The sequence below is a fragment of the Felis catus genome, chromosome B3 (assembly GCF_018350175.1).
Source record: "Felis catus isolate Fca126 chromosome B3, F.catus_Fca126_mat1.0, whole genome shotgun sequence".
NCBI classification, from domain to species: domain Eukaryota; kingdom Metazoa; phylum Chordata; class Mammalia; order Carnivora; family Felidae; genus Felis; species Felis catus.
This window is the reverse complement of record NC_058373.1, coordinates 17,775,686-17,802,245: the sequence shown is the minus strand read 5'-3', so window position 1 is coordinate 17,802,245 and position 26,560 is coordinate 17,775,686. Positions and strand designations below refer to the sequence as shown.

General features: G+C 36.7%; 1 protein-coding gene across 4 annotated transcripts in view; it reads right to left on the bottom strand.

The window, feature by feature from the left end:
- The window catches only part of LRRC28 (leucine rich repeat containing 28), a 182,511-nt gene that overhangs the window by 116,928 nt on the left and 39,023 nt on the right, over positions 1-26,560 (bottom strand). For all 4 annotated transcript variants that reach the window (XM_045058877.1, XM_003986861.6, XM_045058878.1 and 1 more), the window contains 3 exons: positions 17,590-17,630; positions 2,004-2,041; positions 1,542-1,679 (listed from right to left, as the gene is read on the bottom strand). In XM_045058877.1, the coding sequence (XP_044914812.1) occupies positions 1,542-1,679; positions 2,004-2,041; positions 17,590-17,630 (217 nt within the window). The remainder of the gene's footprint in view (positions 1-1,541; positions 1,680-2,003; positions 2,042-17,589; positions 17,631-26,560) is intronic.

The following is a 26,560-nucleotide window of genomic DNA, read 5'->3' as shown; positions in this document are numbered from 1 at the left end:
CACATTCTACCACAAAATGTTCTTATATTACAGGAAAAAACAGAATAATAGAATATAAGGAACAATGGTTTAACAGAGAACTGCATTTGTCATATGCTCCTTAAATTTATATGAAAAAGGACTTACAAGTACAGTATTATATTCATGTATTTTGATTCTACAATAGATCTTGTAGAAGTTTCATATATGAGAGTATGAAAACCCGAAGTATTATCTTTACTGATACATTTCCCAGGCAATCTCCAAAAGAGAATCTAATTTCCTGAGTATCTGAATATATAAACTCCTTGAAAGCTAGAATGATAAAACACCACTGAGCCCGATTACATACAATAAACTCTAAAGGAAAAGATCAGATTCCTACACCACATTAACATTTTTTGTATTAACTGTAACTGGAAAATGTAAGACAGTAATTATATGGGGTTAAAGAATTTCTTAAGCAGAGTCAACTGCTGTACTCTTTTTGTAAATATTGAGCCTACATATTAAGGCCAGCATGTAAAGTCTAAAAATTAATCAGTTATAATGCTTCACTCAGAAATTTTTATATTTGAAAACCTTTAGAGAAGGTGTCTTTTATATCACAAAGAAATATTACAGATTTTTTCATTCATGGATTAAACATGAGTAGTTTTTAACATTCTCACATGACCCTGAAGTCCCACAACAGGTAGTAATTTGTAATTCTGGTTGAGTCACACATTTCACCTGGATACACTAAGAGACTGGTTGGTGTTCCTGAGTTACTAAGTAGAAACAAGCCTCAACAATGTGACATCTGCCTTTTTCTCTGCTCATTCTTGAATGCAAAGTAACTTCCATATAATACCTAAAGCATAAGTTAAAAAAAAATTTTTTTTACATACTTCATCTTTTTTTTGTTTTTTTAAATATGGAAGATGACATATGGCAAAACTTGCAAATGTATGGATTCACAAAGGAAGATCCCTGGATGCTCCCTACAAGAAAGTCACGGGGTTTAATGGTAGCTCAGGAGAATGCAGAATTTTGGTACCATACTCGGGCACATCACAATCTAAGAGGATATTCAGTAGGCAGAACTGACAATTAGTCCCAGGACTCAAATTCTGCTGTGAAATTCTAGTAAGATTTATTAAATCAAAGTTAATGTACAACAATTACCTCACTAGAGAATGAGAGAAAACACTGTACGTATTTCCTTTTTGGATACTAAAATGATTACATCATGCAAAGTTCATCTGAATTCTCTATGTAAAATATTCTGAACTGAATTACCTTTTTGTACAAATATTTCGCCAGGGCAGTGACTTGACGGGGCACTGACTGCGATGCATAATTGTAGTAATTGTAGGTAAAAGCATAAATGCCACCTTCTCATGTCTGCATCAGGGAAAACTCCCTTAAACACATTTCACCCTTAGTTTCACCTTCAAACAAACGGACCACCTCAAATCCTAAATATACCCAAAGCCCACTGCCTAGACACACAGTGAGAAACAGGCATAACAGATTTGTAAATAGGCAAGAAACTACTTTGTGCTAGAGACTATGATTACCTGGAGGTAGGAATTGCAGTTGGTTATTAGCTAATCGAAGATGACGTAAAGCTCTCAGACGACCAATTTCTGGGCAAACAATTTCTAAGGCATTGTCACTAAGATCCAAACATTGGAGTTTTACGAGAGATCCAATGGCTTCAAAAAGAAAAGAAAGGTGAAGGGAAAATTAATTTGACCCAAGTGTTATGACAAATCTTTAATGCAAGTACTACCAAATTAAATATTTTAATAGTTAATATCCCTGCCTCTGTTGCTTGCAAAATAGTAAAAACATAGATCTTTTAATTTAATCAAAACTGCTAACTGAATTTACTAATTAGGGGAGACAATCTTTGAAACTAACAAGTTAAAGATGCTTTATAAGTAAAATTCCTAATACACCAACCAAAATTTGCTTTACTATTATGAAGCAAAGCTTAAACTATGGTTATGTCGTAACTAAAATTGGAGTGCCCTTACCTTCTGGCACCACAACTATGTTATTTGAGTGAAGGTATCTGTGGGGAAAGAAGAAAAAAAAAAAACGGAGCTGTTATCATTCAGTCCTTTTGCTAGATAACCAATTTGTAAAATGCTCACTTAGAAATTTATCAAATATAAAGGGACCAAAATGTTCTATCATACCCCAATCTAAGTGCATGCCATAAAGCACATGGTCATCACAGATAATTAATAATATTTTCAGAATGGTATTTTATGCTGGAATGGAAAATATTAAACCTATTTACTGATTTAAGTTGTTATTTTACAATAAAAGCATACACAATAGATGTATTTTGGGTTATTTTTTTAAACTGACAAATTACTAGTTTTACAAAACAAATTACAAATTACAAAACAAATTACTAGTTTTTCTAGTTCATTTTAAAGTATTCGGGTTTTCAGAAAAACACCTATTGTGTAAAGAAAAATCAACACTTATTATGTAAATGAAAATGCAACTTTTAATTTCAAATGGAAGACTTACAAAATAAGCAAACCAAGGCTATTTCAAGCTAATATGCTGACAGAGAACCAAGAATGGAAAGACTAAATGCTGATCATTTACAGTATCTGTCAAAATACTCAACTGTCAAGGTACATAATTTATTTCACAGCAAAAGGAAATCTCATAAACAAGAATCAAATTCTTTTCTTAAAAAAGAAAAAAAAAAAAAAAGGTTATCCAGCTGACAAGTCCAGGCAAGCCTAAGTAAATAACTTTTCCCACTGAAGTATCTTTAGCACCCTCTGGTGGAGACTTTACGCAATCAGCAGCAGCCTGATTCAGAACAAAACAACAGTGACAACTGGAGATCACATAGTAATAATTTTAAAAAATAAATGTATGGGGCGCCTGGCTGGCTCAGTTGGCACAGCATGCACCTCTTAATCTCAGGGTTGTGAGTTCAAGCCCCATATTGGGCATGGACCTTAGCTACATAACATAATATAAAATGTTAATATAAATAAATTCGTATCACTGATTTTCAGAGAACTAATTTTTTTTTATCTTTTCAAAACTATCATTTTATTTACTATGCCTCATCAATCAGTCTTCATAAAGTATTTTTAAATTTAATTTTGAAATTTTCTTCTACATTATTAAACCTAACATCAAAGGTTAAAATGTCACTGACACAAAATAAGACACAAAATTAATACATTTAAGATTATTCCATGCTGCATTTAATAAATTCTGTGTAGGTACTAACCTGCTGGGCCTAACACATGTTAAACAATGATACCATTCTACGATATTTTTATTCCTTGCTTTGTATGTATAAACTGATTTCACATTTTAAAATCCATATTCTTTAAACATTAATTTTAGGAAGGAATTCCTAACTGCACTCTCAGGTAACTCTAAAAATTCTTTGAACTAAAAGACTCTATGTAAATAAGTATGCGCACACACATACGTACATATACACACATTTACATTTGTTATACAAAAGCCAGAGTGCCTAGACACCAAAATAGACAGTTGATTTTCAGTTACCCACAATACATTTGCCTCAATTTCTACATATGCAAAAGGATCCTAAAATGTCGAAATCAAAAGATGGACCAAAGCACTCAACATCATGAATGAAATCAAAAGGTGTATTTTAACACATTAAATTTATCTACATTAAAGATGTGGTCTACAGTAAGAAGAGAATGTTCCCAATCCTAACTACAAAATGTAGGTGCCCAGGACCATCCCCCACCAAGTGAAACACCATCTCAACTCCTCAAGTTATTGTGATGTGCAACTGATAAAGAATCATCACTGGTGGAATGGATCAGAGAGCGAGCTCTGGAGCCAGAATGACTGCATTTCAGTAGCCATGTGGCCAAACTCAACTTCTCTTTCATAATCTGTAGGAGCAGAGAATAGTAACACCAACAACACAGGGATGTTGTAAGGATTAAATAAATCAATAAATGTAGGGCTTTTAGAATAATCAGAGTGCCATGAATGCCACTGTTATTGTTGTTATACAGTTATCATGAGTCACCTGTAATCAAAGGTTCAACAATTTTGAGTCACTTCTCTTTACTTGCTTTTTGTAATTTCAAAGTAATTGAAATGTTGGAGTTTCAATGTAACTAGTTTTCATCATGTTCTCCTATAATGCAAGAACTTTCTTTCATTGCTGTGGGAATGCAAAACAGTACAGCCACTTTGGAAGGTGGTCTGGCAGTTTTTTAAATAAAATCAAATACATAAGTTTACTTAATAGTATTATGCCAATGTCACTTTCTTAGTTCTGACAAAATTTTAAGATGCTAAAAACAGGAGAAAGTGGATGAGAAGTATACTGGAACTCTGTACCATCTTTACAACTTTTCTGTAAATATAAAATTGTTCCAAAATAAAAAGGTTGCTGATTAAAAGATCAGGACTTTTATTTCCAGCCATAATGGAGTAACAGGGACCAGATTTACCTGACTGCTGTAAGCAAAAAGAAAATTGGAAGGAATATATGACACAATTATTTTGATACTAAAAACATGAAATTAGGATTATGTTATGTGAGAGAGAAGAAACAAGGCAAGCCACACAAGATCCCTAGGTTTCTGCCTGGATGTAAAACTGATGGTATAGGACTGCGTCCCAAACAAAGTATGCACGTCTCACTAAGTTATGGAGACACAAGTCAGAATTCAGAGAAACCGAGGCAACTGGAAGTCGTGGGGTAGTGGGGTAGAGTTTGGGGGAGAGGATACTACAGGGAAAAAAATCCTTTAAAAACTGAAGGATTCTCTGACAGATAGCTGAATAGTAAAATGTAGCCTAGGCAAAGTAACTGAAAATCTATCTGCTGAATGGTCCACAGAGCTCACACCAGACTAGAAGGCATTTAAGTTCTGAACAGCAAGTCTTATTGATTATTTGGCACATTCAAATCAGATCCTATAAAGGCCATGCCTTAGTAATAGGGTTAAAATACCACTAAAGTAGACGTTACTCTAGACCTGTCCTCACAAAGTGTGGAGACAAACCATGAAAAGATCAAACTAAACTGCAAATAACCTCATGCCAGAATAAGGCAGCACAAGAAAAAGGCAGACAACAAAGTCTACAGACTCACCAATGTAAAACTTATAAGATCCAGCATCCAATCGAAAAGTAGTAGATATGCCAAGAATTAAGAAAGTGTGACCAATACCCAGGATTAAAAACAGTCAATACAAGTAGATCCAGTATAATAGAAACAATAAAATTAGCAAACAAAGACATTAGAACAACTACAAAAAATATAGCAAGCTATTTAAAGGATAATATGAACACTGCAAGAGAGACGTTAAGGTATGAAGAAGAACCAAACAGAACTCTTAGATATCAAAAACATAATGAACAAAGTAAAACAACTTCACTAGGTGGGATGAACAGCAAATTAGATACTGAAGAAGAAAATATTACTGACACTGAAGACAGAGAAATATAATTTGTCCATATTGAAGCACACAGAGACAAAAAAAGATGGAAAAAAACTGAAAAGAGTGTCTGTGATTAAAGGAAAATACTAAACAGTGTAACAAACATGCAAGAGTCCCAGAAACAGACAGGAGTATAGAAATAAATATCTAAAGAAATAACGTCAAAAAATGGCCAAATTTGATGAAAATCATAGAAACACGAACCCAAGAAGCTAAACAAATGTCAAATATAAAGAAAAAGAAGGGCGCCTGAGTGGCTTAGTCGGTTGAGCGGCTGACTTCAGCTCAGGTCATGATCTCACTGTTCGTGAGTTCAAGCCCCGTGTCAGGTTCTGTGCTGACAGCTCAGAGTCTGGAGCTTCGGATTCTGTGTCTCCCTCTCTCTCTGTCCCTCCCCCTCTCGCACTCTGTGTCTCTCTCAAAACTAAAATAAATAAAGGTTAAAAAATTTAAAAAAAAGAAAACCACAAGATACATCAAAATCAAATCCCTGAAAATGAGCATAAAATCAAAAATCTTCAATGTAGATAAAGAAAAAATAAACACATTACATACAGAGGAACAAATATAAGAATAATAGGAGATGTCTCTTCAGAAACTGTGCAAGCCAGATGATAAAGAACATCATAAAAGTGCTGAAAGAAAAGAAAAAAAAAGTCATCAAGAATTCTAATTCCAGGGGTGCCTGGGTGGCTCAGTTGGCTGAACATCCATCTGACTCTTGATTTTGGCTTAGGTCATGATCTCATGGTTCATGGGCTCAAGCTCCATGTCAGGCTCGACGCTGACAGCGTGAAGCCTGCTTGGGATTCTTGCTTTCCCTCTCTCTCCACCTCTCCCCTGCGTATGCACTTTCTCTCTCTCAAAATAAACTTTAAAAATAAAATAATATAGGCTGTTTGCCATCTATATAAAAAAAAAGCATTTTAATTCCAGAAGATCAAAACAAACAAACAAAAACTTCAAAACTATGATGTTTATAAAACAAAAACTGTAACATTTTCAGAGAAAAAACTAATGTGAGATTTTTTTCTCACAGAAAATTTTCAGGGCCTAAGGCTAGACAAGGAATTCTTAGACTTGACACTAAAAACATGATCCATAAAAGCAGAACTGATAAAATGTAAAACTTTGCTCTACAAAAGAATAGAAAGAGAATGAAAAGATAGGGGCATCTGGGTGGCTCAGTTGTGGGAGCGTCTGACTTTGGCTCAGGTCACATTCTCACAGTTCATGAGTTCAGGTCCCGTGTTGGGCTCTACACTGACAGTGCAGAGCCTGCTTGGGACTCTCTCTCTCTCTCTCTCTCTCTCTCTCTCTCTCTTCCTCTTGAAATAAATAAATTTCTAAAAAAAAACTTAAAAAAAAAGAGAATGAAAAGACAAACTACAAATTGGGAGAAAATATTTGTAAACAACATATACAACAAAGAACTGGTTTCTATAATTTGTAAAAAAAAAAAAAAATAAAAACCTCTTAAAACTGAAGAATAAAAATAAATCCAACTAGAAAAAGAGCAACAAATGTGTTTCGCTGAAGAAAAGACACAGGTAACCAACACATACTTGAAAAGATGTTCAGTATCATTAACCATTAGAAAAATATACATTAAAATCACAATGACATAAAACCACACATCTATCAAAATGACAAAAATAAAAACTAATGATAACACCAAATACTGGTGAGATGTGGAGAAACTGAAACAATACCTTGCTCGGGGAGAATATAAAAAGGTGGAGCCAACCTGGAAAATTATTTGGCAATTTCTTAGGAAACTACAAATCCAGAACAAAAGTGAAAGAGTAAGGGCCTCCAAAAATTATTTTACATAAAATCAACAAGAATATTGGCAAAAGTAGTAGTAAGAAGCTTATGTACAAAACTCTGGAAACTAACCAAAGTGATACAAGGAGGGTTATATCTTAAGAAAAATGGCAAAAATCTCAGTAAGCACAGTGAGCTGTGTGAACTTTGGGGCATTTTCAATTCTTCTAATTGTATCCCTCACTCTCCACTCTGCAGAAGCATGGAAAAACAAAACAAAAACCCGGTCCACAATCGAAGTGAAAAAGCGGCAGCGTGCCTAGCACCTGAAGGGACAAAACCAGGTCAGCACTCACTCCCAGGGAACTGGCGTCATCTGACTTTGTCTCAAGGGTCCCTGAAAGGCCCCACCTGCAAAGCTCTTTTTAATTTGATCTGCCTAGAAACTTGCCCCCTACAAAAACTCTTTCCCCAGTTGAAACACATTATGGGCAATTGTTTGACTTCACACCCACCTGAGTCAATAAATAACAGCTGGTGCAAACAATAGACAACCAAAAACCTTAAATGGAAAAGCTGGGCAAGATGTCCAGAGGAGCTGTGAAAAGCTCTGGTGTATTTCTGGAATTCTAGAAGGTCTAAGGCAGGTCAGAAACGTGCAAATGCTCAGGAAAGAGGTGAAAGACTCTAAGCAATCAGCTCTGCCGAACTTGAGGCTCCTGCATAAGCAGGAAGCGCAGGATAAGGCAAAGTTGTCGAATGCCTGGCTGGGAGCTGAAGGCATGCCACCATACAATAACAGAAGTCCTCAGCAAAGACTGGGAGACTACTGGATTCAGGTAGCAAAGGAAATCTCTAATCTAACCATCAGGTGACCACTAAGGTAACTGAGCAGATAACTTTAAAAAAAAAAAAAAAAGAAAGAAAGAAAAGGAAAGGAAAAGGAGAGGAGGGAACTCTTTCAACTCATTCTATGAGGCCAATATTACCTTGATACCTAAACCAAGGAAATCGCAACAAAGGAAGACCAAGGACCAGTTTCCCTTATGAATACAGACACAAAATTCATCAACAAAATACTAGTAAGCCAAACCCAGCAACTTATAAAAAGGATTATACTCCACGACCAAATGGGATTTTCCCTCATTGATGCAGGGTTGGTTCAACATACAAGCAAAAATCAACATCTGTATTAACAGGATAAAGAAAAAAAAAACACATTCATCTCAGTAGATTAAAAAAAGACCATATGACAAAATCAAACACCCTTTTATGCTAAAAATACTCAACAAACAAGCAATAAAAGGGAATTTCCTCAATTACATACAGGGTACCTATGAAAAATCTATAGCCATCATCACACTGAATGGCAATAGACTGAAAGCTTTCCCCCTAACATCAGGCAGAAACAACACAAAGATGTCTGGTCTCACCACTTCTATTCAATATTCCATGTTACAGCCAAAAATAAAGCAAGAAAAAGAAATAAAAGGCATACATATTGGAAAGGAAGGAATGAAACTATCTTCACTGGCAGATGACATGATCTTGTATATAGAAAATCCTATGGAATCTACCAAAAAAAAAAAAAATTAGAGCTAATAAATGAGTTCAGCAAGGCTGAGGATAAAAGATCAACATACAAAAATCAGGTGTATTCTTACATACCAGACAATGAGCAATTCTAATGTGAAATTAAGAAAAACCATTCCACGTATAACAGCATCAAAAGAATAAATACTGGGGCGCCTGGGTAGCTCAGTTCGTTAAGCATCCAACTCTTAATTTCAGCTCAGGTCATGAGTTCAAGCCCCATATTGAGCTCTGCACTGAGTGTGAAGCCTACTTAAAAAAATTTTTTTTTATTTTAAAAAAGAATAAGTTAAACTTAGGAATAAGTTTAACAAATTCAAGATTTTTACACTGAAAAGTGTTCGGTGTTCAAACACAAAAATGTTGAAAGAAATTGAAGACCTAATTAAATGGAAAGACATCTCACATTCATAGATTAGAAGACATAAGACAGCAATATTCCACATATTGATCTAAAGATTCAATACCATCGCCACCACTGATCACAGATACCTTTTCTTCTTCATAATTTGACAAGCAGATGTTAAAACTCACATGGAAATGCAAGGGATTTAGAAGAGCTAAAACAATTTTGAGAAATGGGAATAATGTTGAAGGAATCATACTTCTCAATTTCAAAACTTAACTATAAAGCTACAGTAATCAAGTTGTGTGCTACTGGCAAAAAGATAGACAAATAGATCGATGGAAAAAAATTGAGCATCCAGAAATATGCCAACATGTTCATGGTCAGATGATTTTTGACAAAGGTGCCAAGACAATTCAATAGGGAAAGGGTATCCTTTTCAATAAATGGTGCTGAGATAGCTGGAGTTGCATATGCAAAAACAGAAGTTAGGCCTTTACATTGCATCGCATGCAAAAATTCACTCAAAATCGATCAAAGACCTAAATGTAAGAGCTAAAATGATACAACTTAAGTAAGAAAAACAGAGGTAAATCTTCATAATGTTGGATTAAAACAATTTCATAGATATGATACCGAAACACAAAATGCCAGATAAAAAATTATCAAGAAAGTGAAAAGATAAACCATGCATGGAAGAAAATATTTTAAAAGTATATATCTGATATGGTATCAAATATATAAAGCATTCGAATATATAAATATATATATCTCAAAAATATAAAGCACTTAAATATATAGAGCTATCTCAAATATATAAGGCATACAAATACATAAAAAACTCTTACAACTCTACAATAAAAATATCATAATTTTAAAATAGAAAACAGATTTGAATAGACATTTCTCCAAAGAAATATATAAACAGCCAATAAGCAAATGAAAAAAGATCAAAAGAAAAATACAAATCAAAACTATGATATACCAATTCACACCTACTAGGATGACAATAATCAAAAGGACAGAAAGTAACAAGTGTTAATGAGGATGTAGAGAAGAAGTTAGGATCCTCACATACTGTTGGTGGAATTGTAAAATGATGCAGCTTTGGAAAACAGTTTGGCAGTTCCTCAAAAGGTTAAACAAAGCTAACAATGCAATTCCACTAGTAGGATAAACCCTAAAGAACTGAAAATACACGTTCATATATAAACTTCTACACGAAATGTTCATAACTGCATTATTCACCATAGCCAAGATGTGTGAACAACCCAAATATCTATCAACTAAAGAATGGATAAACAAAACATGGCATGTCCACAAGAAAGAATGCATTCTGAAACATACTACAACATAAATGAACCCTGAAAACATGCTATGTTAAAGCAGCAAGACCCAAAAGGCCACATACTGTATGATTCCATTTACATGAAATGTCCAGGACAGGCATAGCCATAGAAATGGAAAGCAGATTATTGATCACCAAGGAGTTATTAGGGGGTTGGGGGAGGGGGGTATGACTGCTAAATGGGTTTCTTTCGAGGTGATGAAAATGTTTTGGAATTAGACAGCGGTAATGGTTGCTCAACCTTGTGAATATACTAAAAACCACTGAATTATATACTTAAAAGGGTGAATTTTATGGTATGTGAATTATATCTCAACCAAAAAAAAAGTGACACGTGTAATTACCACAGGACTCAGCAATTGCAGTCTTAGTCATTTATCTCAGAGAAATGGAAACTTATTCACCAAAAAAATAAATAAAAGTACAGAAATGCTACAAGCAGTATCAATTATTACACATAAAAACAAAACAACCAATATGTCCTTCAATGGGTAAATGGTCTAAGAAACTGCATTACATCCATACCATGAAATATAATTCAGCAACAAAGAGGAACAAACTATTGATACCTACAACAATTTGAATGGATCTCAAGGGATTGTGCTGGATGAAAAAAAGGTCCCAAAAGGTTACATACTATATGCTTTCATTTACATAATATTGCTAAAGTGATAAAATGATAGAGATGGAGAACAGAGTAGCAGTTACCAGGATTTGAGGACCGTGTGTAACATGATTATAAAAGGGCAGTTCAAGGAGGGGAGGGTGGGTGATGGGCATTGAGGAGGGCACCTGTTGGGATGAGCACTGGGTGTTGTATGGAAACCAATCTGACAATAAATTTCATATTTAAAAATAAATAAAAATAAAAAAATTAAAGGGCAGTTAAAGCAATGCTTGCAGTGATGAAAGTACTCTCTCTACCCGACTATGGTAGGGATTGTACAAATGTACACATGTGAAAAAATTGCACAGAACACACGCACACACACACAAATGAGTGCACAGAAAATGATGAACACTGGAGGAAGATAACACTAGTGCCGATTTTCTGGTGCTCATCTTGCACTATAGTTACGCAAGATGTGAATGCTGCTGGAAACTACAAGGGTATACGGGATCTTTCTGTATTATTTCTTACAATTCCATGAGAATCCACCATTATCTCAAAGGAAAAAGTTTAATTTGTTTTTAAAAAGGAGAGATAAAGACTTTACTCAGGTAAACGAAATCTGAGACAATATAGGGATGAATATAAAAGACAATTTCCTCATTTTAAATTTCTTGAGAATTAACAATGTATCAGTTTGGTCTGTCAGCTCCAGATCTACCTTCTATACCCGATTGACCTGGACGCTGTCAACTCTCCCTTGTCAACTGGCCTAACATTAGGGCTGGAAGAGGGCACTGGAGTGACTCTATCAGATGACAGCAGCAGCAAGGACCTCCCTTCTGGGTCTAGTCCCCCAGCACAGGAGCCAAGGCCCAGAAGCACTCACCTCAGCAGCCCTGTTGGGAAACCTCAAGCTGCATCCTCCAACCGTGAACTCCCCACCCAGCTCTGAAGCAGCTCTGGCCGAACCCCCAGGCCCACTCTCCCCATCCATCAATGCACTTCTACATACCAGCTTCAACGGGCCTCAGGCAACTGTACTACCACCCCGTGGCCACTTCTGTGGTAGGTAGGCCACACTGTCAAGCTGCTTCTACACACCAGCTCCAGACTACCAACACCTTCCTCCAACACTGAGCTGATATTACAGACCGGCTCCAGCCTAAACCAGCTGGCAAGCTTCTCGGCCACCAGCAGGCTGTATGCTCCCAGTCAGGCCCTTCACTGAAGAGCTCTCAATCTCGGCCTAGGGGCTGGAGCTCTCCTAAGTCTTTTCAGTCCCTTCCTTGTCTACTTTCTCTCAGCCCAGAAGTAATAGCTGTTTTTTGTACTTGCTACTTCTGAATACCACAGAGTTCTCTTAATCTCTTTTAGCGGTTATAACACCTCACTAGTCAGCAATTCTTTATATTAATTTTCCCTGTTTCAACTAGGGGTACGGTTTCTATCTCCCAACTGGCCCCTGACTGACATACACATGATACATACGTATATTCGTATGCTGACAGATACACAAACACACATATACAACAACAGCACAAAGAACGAAGTACTGATGTACAGTTCCCACATTACAAGTGAAGTAAGTGGTCTGTTATGTGAAGGGAGACTGTAAAAGGTTAAGGAAGCACAACGTAAGCCTTAAAACACTGAGAGTTGATAAGTCAGTAGTGGTTAGTAAAATGGGGTCCTACATAACACTGAAATAATTTTAAAGAAGGAGAGAAGAGGGAAAAAATAAATAACAGTTGAGACGCATAGAACCAAATTGTAAGATGGTTGACTTAAAATGAATCATATCAGTAATCCCATTAAATGTAATACGATCTAAACACTCCAGTTAAATGGCCTAGATTGTCAGATTGGTCAAAAATCAAACAACCAACTAATGTTGACTTCAAGAAAATCACTTGAGTTATAAAGACACAGAGAGGTTAAAATAAAAGAATGCAAGTTCCAATTCAGTACAGCAGAATAAACTCCCACCGGACTGATCTCTGGCAGATCACACACACACACACACACACACACACACACACACACACACACACACACGACTCTAAGGCACTACAGAGTAAACAAAAACAAGCCATCCTGGAGAAGAGTCAAACCTTAGAAGAACGAATGGCACTGGGTGAGTTTGAGTTTTGTTTTTTAAGCAGCATTTAGTGTAAGACAGGGTACAGACAGTTACCATGCAAAGTGGCTAAAATTCTAATAGGAAACTTCATTCTTACTAACCTAAAGAACAGGAGGACAGAGTTCAGGGAAACCATGACCACTGGCAAGTAAAGGGAAAATACCCGAAAAAAAGAGCCAGGGAAGCGTAACCCCAAATTCTATTTATAAACTTTGTCTAAATCAATGGCAATCCCAGAACCATGCAAATATGGAAGAAATTACAGTCCAGGTGAAAGAACTGGACTGAGTTTTCAGCTGCCCTCCAAAAACCAGTTTACTTGTCTGAGTCAAACCAGGTAAATTACCTCCTAAAGCAAAAATATCAACACTCTCTGAATGAATACAACAGATTCCAGTCTCCAAGACATAAAATCCCCAATTATCATGATATAATCTAAAATTATTCAACATATGAAAACCCAAGAAAATGTGATCCATTAACAACAATAAACAATGGAGATCAAGCTCAAGATAACCAAGATGTTGGAATTAGCAGACAAGAAATTTTTATACAGATATACATAGTGATCTAAAGTAAAATATGCCTATAATATAAAGAAATAGAATAAAAGAAAGAAAATCCTAAAACTGAAAAAATTACAAGATGAAGCTAAACAACAGGATTAATGTTACAAAGGAAAGAGTTTATGAACTTGAAAAAGATCAGTATAAATGACCTAATCTAAGATGCAGAGAGAAAAAAGCTTGAAGGAAACATGAACAGTGCCTCAGAGGAATGTAGGACAACATTAACAGATGTAATGTGTAAACGGTGCCCAAGAAGGAGAAAGGGAACAGTGCATAAAAATTACTCAAAGAAATAATAATTGAAAATGTATTAAATTTGGGAAAAGACATAAATTCACAGATTCAAGTAGCTCAGCAAACTCCAACATAAATACAAAGATAATTAAACCAAGGCACATCACAGTTAAATTTCTGAAAACCAAAAAACAAAATCTTGAAAGCAGGCAGACAAAAATGATATATTAATACATGTGGAAAATGACTAAAATCCCACTAACTTATTATATATAGTATATTTACATAACATATAATATAATACATATTAATAATATATTTAACATATATTATTAGTTCATAGATCATTGTTTTAATATTTAATAATAAATATATAATTATTAATTTAATATACACTTAATAATTATGTTATATAATATACAGTATATTTAATATATAATATATTTAATATATAATAATATAATTATATAATATACACATAACAGTTATATTATTTATGTTATAGTATATAACTTATATATAAACATTTACACATTATATTATACATATTATATAAAAATACTTTTAAAGGGCTCAAAGAAAAACACTGTCAAGCCTGAAAGCAACCACCGCTGGATATATAATACAGTTTGGGGTATTACATTGCAATTATCTTCATCTTCACGACTGTTTCATTTTTCTGCCTGAAGTCCTCAAGAATTTTTTCTTTAAAGTCTGAAAAAGGCTTTGAATAAATTCCACACCCATTACTAATAAAAATTCTTGAGGAAGTCAGAATTAATGATGTGGTAGGCAGCCCCCAAGACGGTCTCCACTGATCTCCACTACCTGGCATTTAGGCCCTTGTGTTATAGCCTCCCCTTAAGTGTGGGCTGGACCTACTGACTTGTTTCTAATGAACAGAAAACAGCAAAAGTGATGGGATGTCACATCCATGATTAGATGACAAAAAGGCTGTGGCTCCTGTCTTGCATACCCTCTCTTGCTTTTTCCCTTGTGCTGATGGAAGCCAGCCGCCATGTCGGGAGCAACACTATAGAGAAGCCAAGTGGCAAGAACTAAGGGAGTTGAGTCCTCCTGCCAACAGCCAGCTAGGAACTGAGACCTTCGGACCAACAACCTGAGATTAACTGAATCCTGCCAAAAACCACAAGAGTGAACACAGAAGAGGATACCTCTTTAGTTGAATGTTCAGGTAAAAACAACAGCCCTGGGCAACAACCTTGATTGCGGCCTTGAAAGAGACACTGAGGCCAAGATACCCAGCTAAGCCAAGCCCAGATTCTAGACCTTCAGAAAATATGAGATAATAAGTATTTACTCTGTTAAGCACCCCTACTACAGTTTAAGTCACTACATTCTGGGGTAATTTGTTAAGCAGCAATAGATTATTAATACAAATGGGTATTTACTTAACACAATAGAACATACACACATTAATTGTAAAGTCAGCATCTTTCTTATGGGGCAACCCTGGAGGCATTCCCACTAAGGTCAGAAACAAAACAAGGATGCCCATTATCTCAAGTACAATTTCACACTGTTCTGGAGGGACTACCCAATGCAGTTAGACTAGAGAAAATAAATAAAAGGCATTAAGGTTTAGAAAAAAAGAAACAACACTATCTGTATTTTCAGACATGAGAGTATTCCTGAAAAACTTTGAGGGATCAATGATAAAACTAATTCAATAAGATTTTAGCAAGGTAGCAGGATATAAAGTTAACATACTAAAACCAACAGTGGTCATATATTGAAAAAATAACTGCTTAGAAGAGCTAACAGAAATTTCATTTACAGGGGCGCCTGGGTGGCTCAGTCGGTTAAGCGTCCGACTTCAGCCCGGGTCACAATCTCACGGTCCGTGAGTTCGAGCCCTGCGTCGGGCTCTGGGCTGATGGCTCAGAGCCTAGAGCCTGTTTCCGATTCTGTGTCTCCCTCTCTCTCTGCCCCTCCCCCGTTCATGCTCTGTCTCTGTCCCAAAAATAAATAAACATTGAAAAAAAAATTTTTTTTTAATAAATAAACGTTAAAAAAAAAAATTTAAAAAAAAAAAGAAAATTCATTTACACTAGCAAAAAATTATATATTAAATGTTTAGAAATATATTTTAGAAATGTTCAAAACCTATATGAAGGAAACTATAAAGAACCTATAAAGACAAAAAATAGACCTAAAATAATGTTAAGACATCTTTCTTGGAAATATACACTGAACTATTTAGAGGTAAAAAAAAAAATGATGTATGCAACACTCTCAAAGGCTTTCAAAAAATATGCATATGTATATATATATATATATATATATATATATATATATATATACACATATATAAAGAGAATGAAATTAAAAACTTGACAAAGCAAATGGGGTAGAACATTACCAAAGATGATTAAACTGAATCTAATCAAGAGGAAAAAAATCAGACAAATCTGCACAATACTTTAAAGACATTGGGGACAGGAGGGATTAGGGTAATTAAAATATGAAATGCATATTAGATGATATTACTGAGTTAATATTACTTTTAAAGTGTGATAATAGTATAATTATGTGCAATACTGCCCTTATTATTAGGAGATACATACTGATATATTTAGTAGTAAAGTATCATAATGTCTGTAATTTGTGTGTGTGTGCGTGTGAGAGCTGGAAAGGGAAGAAGGGAGGAAGACTGTAGGAGACAGAAAGAGAAAGCCAATGTGGCAAAATGTTAACTGGTTAAATTTAAGTGAAGTATATATGGGTGTTCACTGTATTATGCTTTCAACTTTTCTGTTAGTTTGAAATTTTTCAAAATAAAAGGATGGGGCGGTGGGGAGACAGGAAACGACAGACTCCCAGATTAAAGATGGAGGTATAAAGTTAGTTTTCCTTACTTTACCTCCTGAAAATTTTGCCAAATAATTAAGAGAACAAAAAACAGCAGTGCAAACTCCTCCTTCAACAAAATTAGCAGGGAGCTGGAAAGCAAGGGAAATATAAGGTTCTAAGTATCTTCCTTACGGGTAAGTCAATAGAGACTTAAAGTTGATGCACCAGAAAACAAAGGTGTAAACATATTATTTAGCATTATGGAGGTAACTGTCAAAAGAATTAAAAAAACAAATGCAGTGTGGAGGACACAGAAATAGGCTTTTCCTCTGTGTGTTAAACCTTTTATACCATTGGACTATTTATATCAAGTATCACATGTAGTAACAATAATAAATCTTCCCAATTATACCGACTATCCAGAAGGATTCTGTGACAAAGAGGCTGTACCCAGGGGTGGGGGGGTGGGGGGGTAGGTGGAAGTATCTTTCATTATCTTTACTACCTTGAGGTGAAACATTTAAAACACAAATTTAAATGGTAAAATACTTTAAAATACTATTGGGGTTAGCAGAACTTCAGGTCTACCTCTATGACCATGACACCAAAATATAATAAACGAATACATTAAAATTATATGTCCTAGTATTTCAAATAACTTAAAAGTATTTTCATTCTTGTTGTGTATAAAAATATGAATAAACAGACTCACAGTTCCACAAGGTTTGGAAGCTTCTGAGCAAGGTTTTCTGGCTGAAAATTAAAAACTCAGAATTAAATTTTATCTTTGAGAAATGTACAAACAGTTCTAATGAGCTTAAACACAGAGTATTATCTTTGGTGGGGGGGGGCAGTGTAAATCTGAAGGAAATAATGCAAAAATAATAAATCAGCAGGTCTGGGTTTTATGCTTACATGGCCCATACTACAGTTTAAATCTATAAATCTGAACGCTTAAAATCAGTGTCTTGGGGCACCTGGGTGGCTCAAGTGGGTTAATGCCCAACTCTTGATTTCGGCTCAGGTCATTACCTAGCAGTTTCATGGGTTTGAGCAGTGCGTTGGGCTCTGCACTGACAGCGCAGAGCCTGCTTGGAATTCCGTTTGCATCTCTCTCTGCCCCTCCCTTGCTTGCTCTCTCTCTCTCTCTCTCTCTCTCTCTCTCAAAAATAAATAAATACATTTGCAACTACGTGGATGGAACTGGAGGGTATTATGCTAAGTGAAATTAGTCAGAGAAAGACAAAAATCCTAGGACTTCACTCATATGAGGACTTTAAGAGACAAAACAGATGAATATGAGGGAAGGAAAACAAAAATAATATAAAAACAGGGAAGGGGACAGAGTAGAAGAGACTCATAAATATGGAGAACAAACTGAGGGCTGCTGGAGAGGTTGTGGGAGGGGGGATGGGCTAAATGGGTCAGGGGCATTAAGGAATCTACTCCTGAAATCATTGTTTCACTATATGCTAATTTGGATGTAAATTTTAAAAAATAAAAAATTAAATTAAAAAATAAAAAATAAATAACTTTAAATAAATAAATACATAAATAAATACATAAATAAATAAAATCAGTGTCTTTCTGAGAAACGGCCACAGAAGAAGTTACACTGTTCTTAACAGACATACACAGAGGGGAGGATGCCATCTGACAACAGAGCCAGATACTGGAGTGACACAGCCAAGGACCATCAAGGATCACTGGCAACCACCAGAACCAAGGAAACAGTAACAGATTCTCCCTCGGAGTCCTGAGAAGGATCCAACCCTGCCCACATCTTAATTTCGGACTTCCGGCCTTCAGAACAGTGAGAATACATTTCTGTTCTTTTAAGCCCCCTATCCTGTGTAATCTGTTACAACAGCCCTAGAAAACTAATACTCACCCCCAAACTCCCAATTTGTGTGCCTCGGAAAAACTAAATAAATAAGGGAAATCCCCAGGTGCCAGAAAGCCAGACCTAACTAAGCTCAGGACAGAGTGGTCCTGGGGCTCAGGTGGTCGGGGTGGGGGGGGGTGGCAGGGGTAGGAAACAGGCCACTGGAAAAACAGGCTGGGAACGATCTAGGTGCCTTACCCAGTCCCGATTTTGGAAGGATTGGCCCTTCCACAAAAAGAATCCCAGAAATCCCATTCCCAGATTGCAAGTGGGCTTCTCTCTGCCAGAGGCAAAAGGAAAAGCCTCCTCTAAGCAACTGAAAGCCAGCCTGCATCTCTCTCTCTCTCTCCCTCCCTCTCCCCCCTCCCCACCACCCAGGTCAAATTCACACAAACACAAAGACAGGAGTTGTTAAGACTGAAGGAGCACACTGAGTCAGGAGTAATAGATATATATTTATTCTACACTCAAACATACTGTAGGTAAGCTAGGTATCAATAACAAAGAATCAGTAATCGTTTTTTTAGAAGTAATTAGGTGTAGCTTGAGTCCTAAAGACAAATATAAATTATCAGAGGTTGCTATGGGGCAGAGAGGAAGGGTTCTGGTCAGCTTTCTAGGCACAAGAAGCAACACAGGAAAATGTGAGGCAGGGAGGTGTGTCTGGGAAATTGCAAACACAATCTATTTTGCTGTAACTCCCGAACACTACTCCTGAACAGATCTTACACTTTCGAAAATCCTGTCATAAAAACAATTGTGTTAATAGGTGTTGAGGACTAGAAGGTTTTGTATTTGCAACAAACTAATTTTTCAGACAGAAACCAAGTAACAATGATCATCATTAGGAAAAGGATCAGGGGTGCTCTCTATTCTTCACTCTATGTTAGTATCATTTGAATTTTTAACAGTGAACATGTTAGGTCTCATATAATTGAAAACCATCACATTCGATAATGTGGTATGCACACAAACTGCCACATAATTGAGTAATCAATCATATTACACCCAATTTGGGTTCTAAACAGTAAGAGAAACACCATTAGTGTGATATGCCTGGGCCATAGGGTATGAAGGTTTATAATGACTTCGCAGAGTGGCCTGGAACAGACCACTAGAACTTATATTTTATAAAATGGGAAAACTTTTTAAAAATTCTGAACACAATAGAAATCCACTGGTTTAAACAAGGAAATGACATTACCACTTTAAGTTGGCATACTGATGAATTTAAATACTTAGCCACAGCATCCAAAGCTGCTTATATACACATATATCCTTGTCCTTTTATGATAACCAAATATTAAATACAAATATTGTTATGAGAACAATGAAGCATTTACTGAGTACGCATTTTTGATAAAGTCACTTATATTTAGTTTTCAAATGCTGAATGCTGTGATTCTTTTTTTTTTCCCCACGTGTTTTGATATCAATATATGCAATGAAGTCCTTCATGACAAGTCTTTCCTCAGATGTTACTCTTGGATCTGCAGAAATCCTCAAAATGTTTCTTTTACTATGGGTGTCTTCTCTTTTAAGGAGAATATGCATTTCCATTTATGGGCATACATACAAAGCTTCCTAGGCAAACTAGGCAACTAGGGATGGAAGGATGAGGGAAGGGGGCAGTAAGAGGCTTAATAATAGCTGGTCCTCTAAAAAGGAAAAACTTATCCAGAAAAAAGACTCATCTATTTTATCTGCTACAATCAGTATCATATCTTCACCTGCGATCATTTTTTCCAGATGACGATTTTGTGCCATCCAACAGCATTCTAATTATCCCATGAGAAACTGGTTAGCTCTTTTGAGATACACAGCTTCACACACAATTAAGCACTGAATAATGTTTCTACTGCTAATGGTGCATTACCATATCTTTATTAACGGTTAGATACACTGTGTTTTTATTTAAAAATAAGCAAGGTGACCTTAAGAAAATTGCAGTTCATTACAACACGGGTGGGGAAAAACCCGAACCCTTACTAATTAGTACAGGCCCAACCAGCCTGACAAATGAGCAGCCCACTGCACGGGCTGTGGCTGACACCTACTGGTAAGCATCACTGAATTACTTTCTGCTAAACTAGTTACAAATGTTTTCTAAATTAAGCCAAAATTCTCTGCATTAAATCCCACATTGCACTTAGCTGAACAACTTTTCTTTACGGGGAATGTAAAAGTAACCTTGAGCAAGCACATTTAAGTATAAAATTTACCTCTGATTTTGAATCAATGATGTTTTACTACACCCTTTTAAGGAAAACTGCCTACCTCCTTATATGAGAACGTTTTTAAATCGTGTATCTTGGAACAAATAGTTCAAATATGTTGCAAACACTATGCTGAGTGATGTGCCCTAGTAGGCACTGTGAGCCACCTGCTCCTTCCTCTTCTCTGGCTGGGCACCTGGTAGGACTGCATTTGTCTCTTCGAGCTGGATGTGGCTAAGTGACTTACTCTGCTCAGTGGAATTATGTTGAAGTGGTAGCCTTCAAGAGCCTGAGCTGTGAGAACTAAAACGCATCTAATTCACGACTTTGAAATGTCTTTACAAACACTGCGAAGCTTGTTGTGTGTATTGTGACAGTTTGTGAATGAAGTGTTTTTTTTTTTCCCCTTTAGTCCCACAACTGAACTTTAAAAAAATATATATTTATTTTGGGAGGTGGGGGGGTGGGCAGAGAGAGAAGGTGAGGATCCCAAGCAGCCCCCACACCCAGGGCAGAGCCCAATGATGGGCTCCATCAAGGACTGTGAGAAGATGACCTGAGCTGAGCCACCCAGGTGCCCCTAATTAACTTTTTTAATGAAAAAAATAAAAATAAAATTTTGAAGTGAAATACAAGAAGTTACATAAAAGCTCAGAAAGTTCATAGTGACCTCCACGTGATGCGAGCTTTGTCAGTCTCCATCCCTGACTTTGGACACCATTAACCAGAGTCCCCAAGCAATAAGAGAGTCGTGACAGTGTGAGTAAAAGAAGTAATTGTGCTGTTGCAAACCGCTATGATTCAGGGTTCGGCAAAACCTGCTCCATTTCTGATTTCTAAAAACACATTTCAAAGAAGTCATGAATTAAATGTATTTAAGTTCTTATAGCAGTTATGAAAGATGGAATGAAGTTGGACCTCTGACACTACATACAAAAATTAACTAAAAATGGACCAATGACTTAAATAGAACAGCTGAAACTGTAAAACTCATGGAATAGACAGAAGTAAATCTTTATTTCTTTGTGGATTTGGCAATGGATTCACAGATATGACGCCAAAAGCATGAGGAGCAACAGAAAAAACAGATACACTGGGCTTCACCAAAATTAAAAACTTTTGTGCATCAAAGGATATTACAAGAAAATGAATTACAAGACAGTGAAGACAACATGTAAAATGGGACAAAATGTTTGTAAACCATGTATCTGCTCAGGGTCTAGCATCCAGAGTATATAAAGAACTCTTACCAAAAAACCCCCCAAAACCCAATTTAAAAATGGGCAAAGAATTTGAATACTCTGTAAATATATGCAAATGGCCAACAAGCACATGAAAACATGCTCAACATCATTAGCATTAGGGAAATGCAAATCAAAACCATAACAAGGTGTCACTTCACACCTATTATAATAACAATATTTAAAAAAAACAACTGGAAAATAACAAGTGTTGGGGAGATGTGGAGAAATTTGGAACCCTTGTACCTTGCTGGTGAAGTGGTTCAGCCATTCTGGGAGTTCCTCAAAAAGGCAGAGCTACCCTATAACCCCACAATTCCACACCTAGGTAGGTATATACCCAAAATAATTAAAAATAGGTACTCAAACATTTAAATGTAAACCATATTCATAGCTGCACTGTTCACAAGAGCAAAAAGGTGAAAGAGCCCAAATGTCAATCAATGGATGAATGGGTGAACAAACTGTGGCATGCACACACCACGGAATCATATTGAGCCATAAAAGTTATGGACTGATGCACACTACAACTTGGAGGAAGCTTGAGAACACTCTAAGTGAAAAGAAGCCGGACGCAAAAGGACACATAGTGAATAATCCCATTTATATGAACTATCCATAAGAGATAAATCCATAAAGAAAGAACACAGATTGGTGGTCGCCAGGGCTGAAGTGTGGAGGGGAATGGGGAGAAGTTGCTTAATGGGTGAGGGGTTTTACTCCAGAGTGACAGAAATGTCTGGAACGAGACAAAGGCACTGGTTGTGCAACACTGTGAATGTACCAAACACTACTGAATTGTTCACTCTAAAATGGTTGATTTTACATTACGTGAACTTCACCTCAAAAATTATTTTTATTATTATTTTTTAATTTAAAAAAGTTAATGAAGTTTTGGTATCGAAGGAAAAAGGCACTTCAGTTACAAACCATCACAACATACTCAAGTGCCCGTCCGCTCGCTCGCTCGCTCTCTCTCTCAAAATAAATAAGCATTTAAAAAAAAGACGATGGGGCACCTGGGTGGCTCAGTCGGTTAAGTGTCGACTTTGGCTCAGGTCATGATCTCGCGGTTCATGAGTTCAAGCCCCACGTCGGGCTCTGTGCTGACAGCTCAGAGTCTGGAGCCTGCTTCAGATTCTATGTCCCCCTCTCTCTCTGCCCCACCCCTGTTTGTGCTCTCTGTCTTTCAAAAATGAATAAACATTAAAAAAAAAAAAAAAAAGACGATGTATGACATAATTGTTCATTGTGAGCGGGGAGCATATTCCAAAGCTCAATGTATTATACTTCAGGTACCTCACTCACATACGTATTTGTTGACTGATATGATGGGGCTAACATTTAGAAACTGGCATCTCATTTTTAAGGTACAGGTGGCTCATTTTAGTATAGTGCATGCTTGAAAATGAATTTCAACTTGTAGAAACACATACATAACAATGGCTTTTGAGCCTTCTGCTGGCAAACAGAGCCCTTCCAGTGTCCAAGGATATGGTCTGGTGTAAGGGAAAAACGTCTCTCCCTGCCACCTCTTTCTAAACCCTCCCTTCCTAACTCCCAAGGCAGAAACTACAAATCACAAAGGGTAGGCTAAATCATGTTCCCCATATTTTAAGAAAGTATAGAGAGATACAAGTTTTAAAAACATTTCTATCAGGGAAAGTTACACAATAGATCTCAGAGGTAAACGTCACAGAGGTAACTAGGAAAACTCACTTAACGTGGAACACCTCATTGCTCTGAAGCGGATAAATGTGGTTACATTTTAACTATATGGTGCGAGGCCAGAAAAAGGTCATCAGTAAATACTTGCAGAATTAAAACAAAAGACCGACGAGGTGACAAATGAGGAGACCCGGTACATGCTCTAAACTGGCCACAAAAGTGACTTTGGACCCGTCCATTAACTTCTTCTAAGCTTACTTTCCCCAAAAAGAAAAATCGCCTAAACTGCCTATAAAGCTCCATCTAGCTTTGAAATTCTGTGATTCAAGAAACAGAATGAAATTAGGGGTCAGACATTCATTTTCTAAACTATTTCAAATACTTTGTTACCTATTTGACAGGGAACTACTGTCAATCAACCAGTAAGGATCAGGGGGCAAACTGTGAAATCTGAAAATTCAGTAGGAAAAGCAGCTTTGGTTTATAACAAAACTCCTACTCTTCAGGCATGTGTGTATCACTGAGACAGGATACATTTATAATCAGTGTTTTTGCAGAACTACATCACATACTACACATCAGCATTAAAACACAAACAGAGCATCTGAACACTTTACTACTTGACGTATCATTTCCACACATTCCATTTAAGAAATAACAAGAAGCCCCTTATGTTGGAATTCAAAGTGAATCAAACAAACAAAAACAAAACTTAATTCCCTCTCCCAAATTTTTCTGCCACACTTGATGGCACGACGCTTTTACTATTTCTTTGTTTTCCCTTCAAGGTTCTGTGATGTTCATTTAATCCAGATCCTACTCTTAACCAAATTCAAAGGGGGTGGAGGGCATAGCTATGTTACTTTCCCAGACATCAGCCCCTTGCACCCTCAACCCTGCCACCAGCTGCAGAAGCTGTCGATGCAGCACAAACGCAGGCATCGTCATCACTGTAAATCAAAATATCTAGACTCACTGATTAACACAACTTGAGAGCTAGCTAAGATCTTAGCGGTACTCTATGCCAACAATCTTATTTTAATTTTTAATTGTAAAACTAGTAAGTATTTAGTGAAAAAACATAAACCAAACTTCACAGAACCTTTCCCTTGTACTCTGTCTGCATCCTTAGGTAAGGTTCTTTCTCTTCCAGCTCCCACCCCCACTCTCTTGCGTTCCCTCAACCTACAGCTCTAATCACTGTTAAGTTTGATTGATGCGCTTTTTAATGTCAGTTTATTTATCTATAAAGTAGGGATAACAATAATGCCTACTTCACAGGATTGTCTTAGATTAATTTACTAGTTAATTAATTTAATACATGTAAATTGCTTAAGACAGTGCCTGTAACTTACTGCTATGATGTTACAAATGATGTTACAAAAGATGTTAGCTGCTATCAGATTTTAACCAATACCAGACTGATGAACATTTAGGTTTTCATAATGTTTCATTGCACCCAACGTTTTGATGACCATCCTGTTCACTTGACATGTTCATTTGACATATTCACAAATGTTCGCTTGATATTTTTTTTCTGCTGTGTAAATTCTTACAGGTGAAAAATACCGATTCAGACGCATACTCTTTCAAAATGCCGACCGATGTGCTCAAACCAGCCACCAAAAGTACTCAGCCCAGTCTACTCCATCTGATAGTGTGTGAGAGCATCTTCTTATTGTCTTCCACATCAAGCATTAATAATCTTCAACACTAGGTATTTATTAGTCTTTGCCAATCTAGTAGGAAAGGATGATCGATGTTTTACCTTCCATTGGAAGTTAAACACCTTTTTGTGTTTGGACTATCTGTATTCTTTTATTATTTATTTGCCTGTTTTTATTTTATGGGGAAGGTCAAGAATGTTTTCTCCTGGGTCCACAGGAAAGGAAACACTTCCGTGCCTTATGCCCCATCCCAATTTGGGAACGTGATGAACAGATCTCTGCTTCCCGTCAATCCCAGCAGGATATCACTTTTAAGTGAGGTTCTCTCTTGTAGCACAGATTAATTGCTTCATCAAGATCCAGCTGCTCTTACTGCTCAGACATAAGCCAAACTCTCCTCTTTCATTAAAACTTAGATGTCTTTTCTTGTCCATTCATATTCACAAACAAAACTGGTAACTGGTGAGAGCTCCGTTAGTATTTGGGTAGGTCACTATTCCATGTCCTCAGGAAAACCTCCTGCCTGCTATTCTCATTAACAGAAGTTGGCAGATCTGTTAAGGGATTTCACTTCCTGGTTGGGATTTCTTCCCCCCCCCCTCCCCCTTTCCAAGTCCCTTGTGGCCTTTTATTTTGTAAATGAAGAAACTGAGGTCCAAAGAGGTGTAGCACATAGAACCTGGGTCTGTTATCTCCTAATATTATGTTTTGCTACTAAACACTGAAACAGCCCCTTCCTGTGACTGCAGTCCTTAAATGCTTCCCCTCCTAATTCCCTTCCTCCATGAACTTCCGGGTTAGGGGTAAGAGCTGGTGATTGCTACTTCCGAGCTATATTCCTTCTCCAACTCTTAGAAATCTGATTCCAGCTACTGGTGCAGAACTGAGGGGCAATGGGGGTAGGATTCACCTTAGCCCCCTTCATCCAGCACACTCCTATCCGGCCTTCACCTGAAACCTCTCTACACCTGCAGTCTCCCTCCAGAACCACATGTCCCATCCCCCT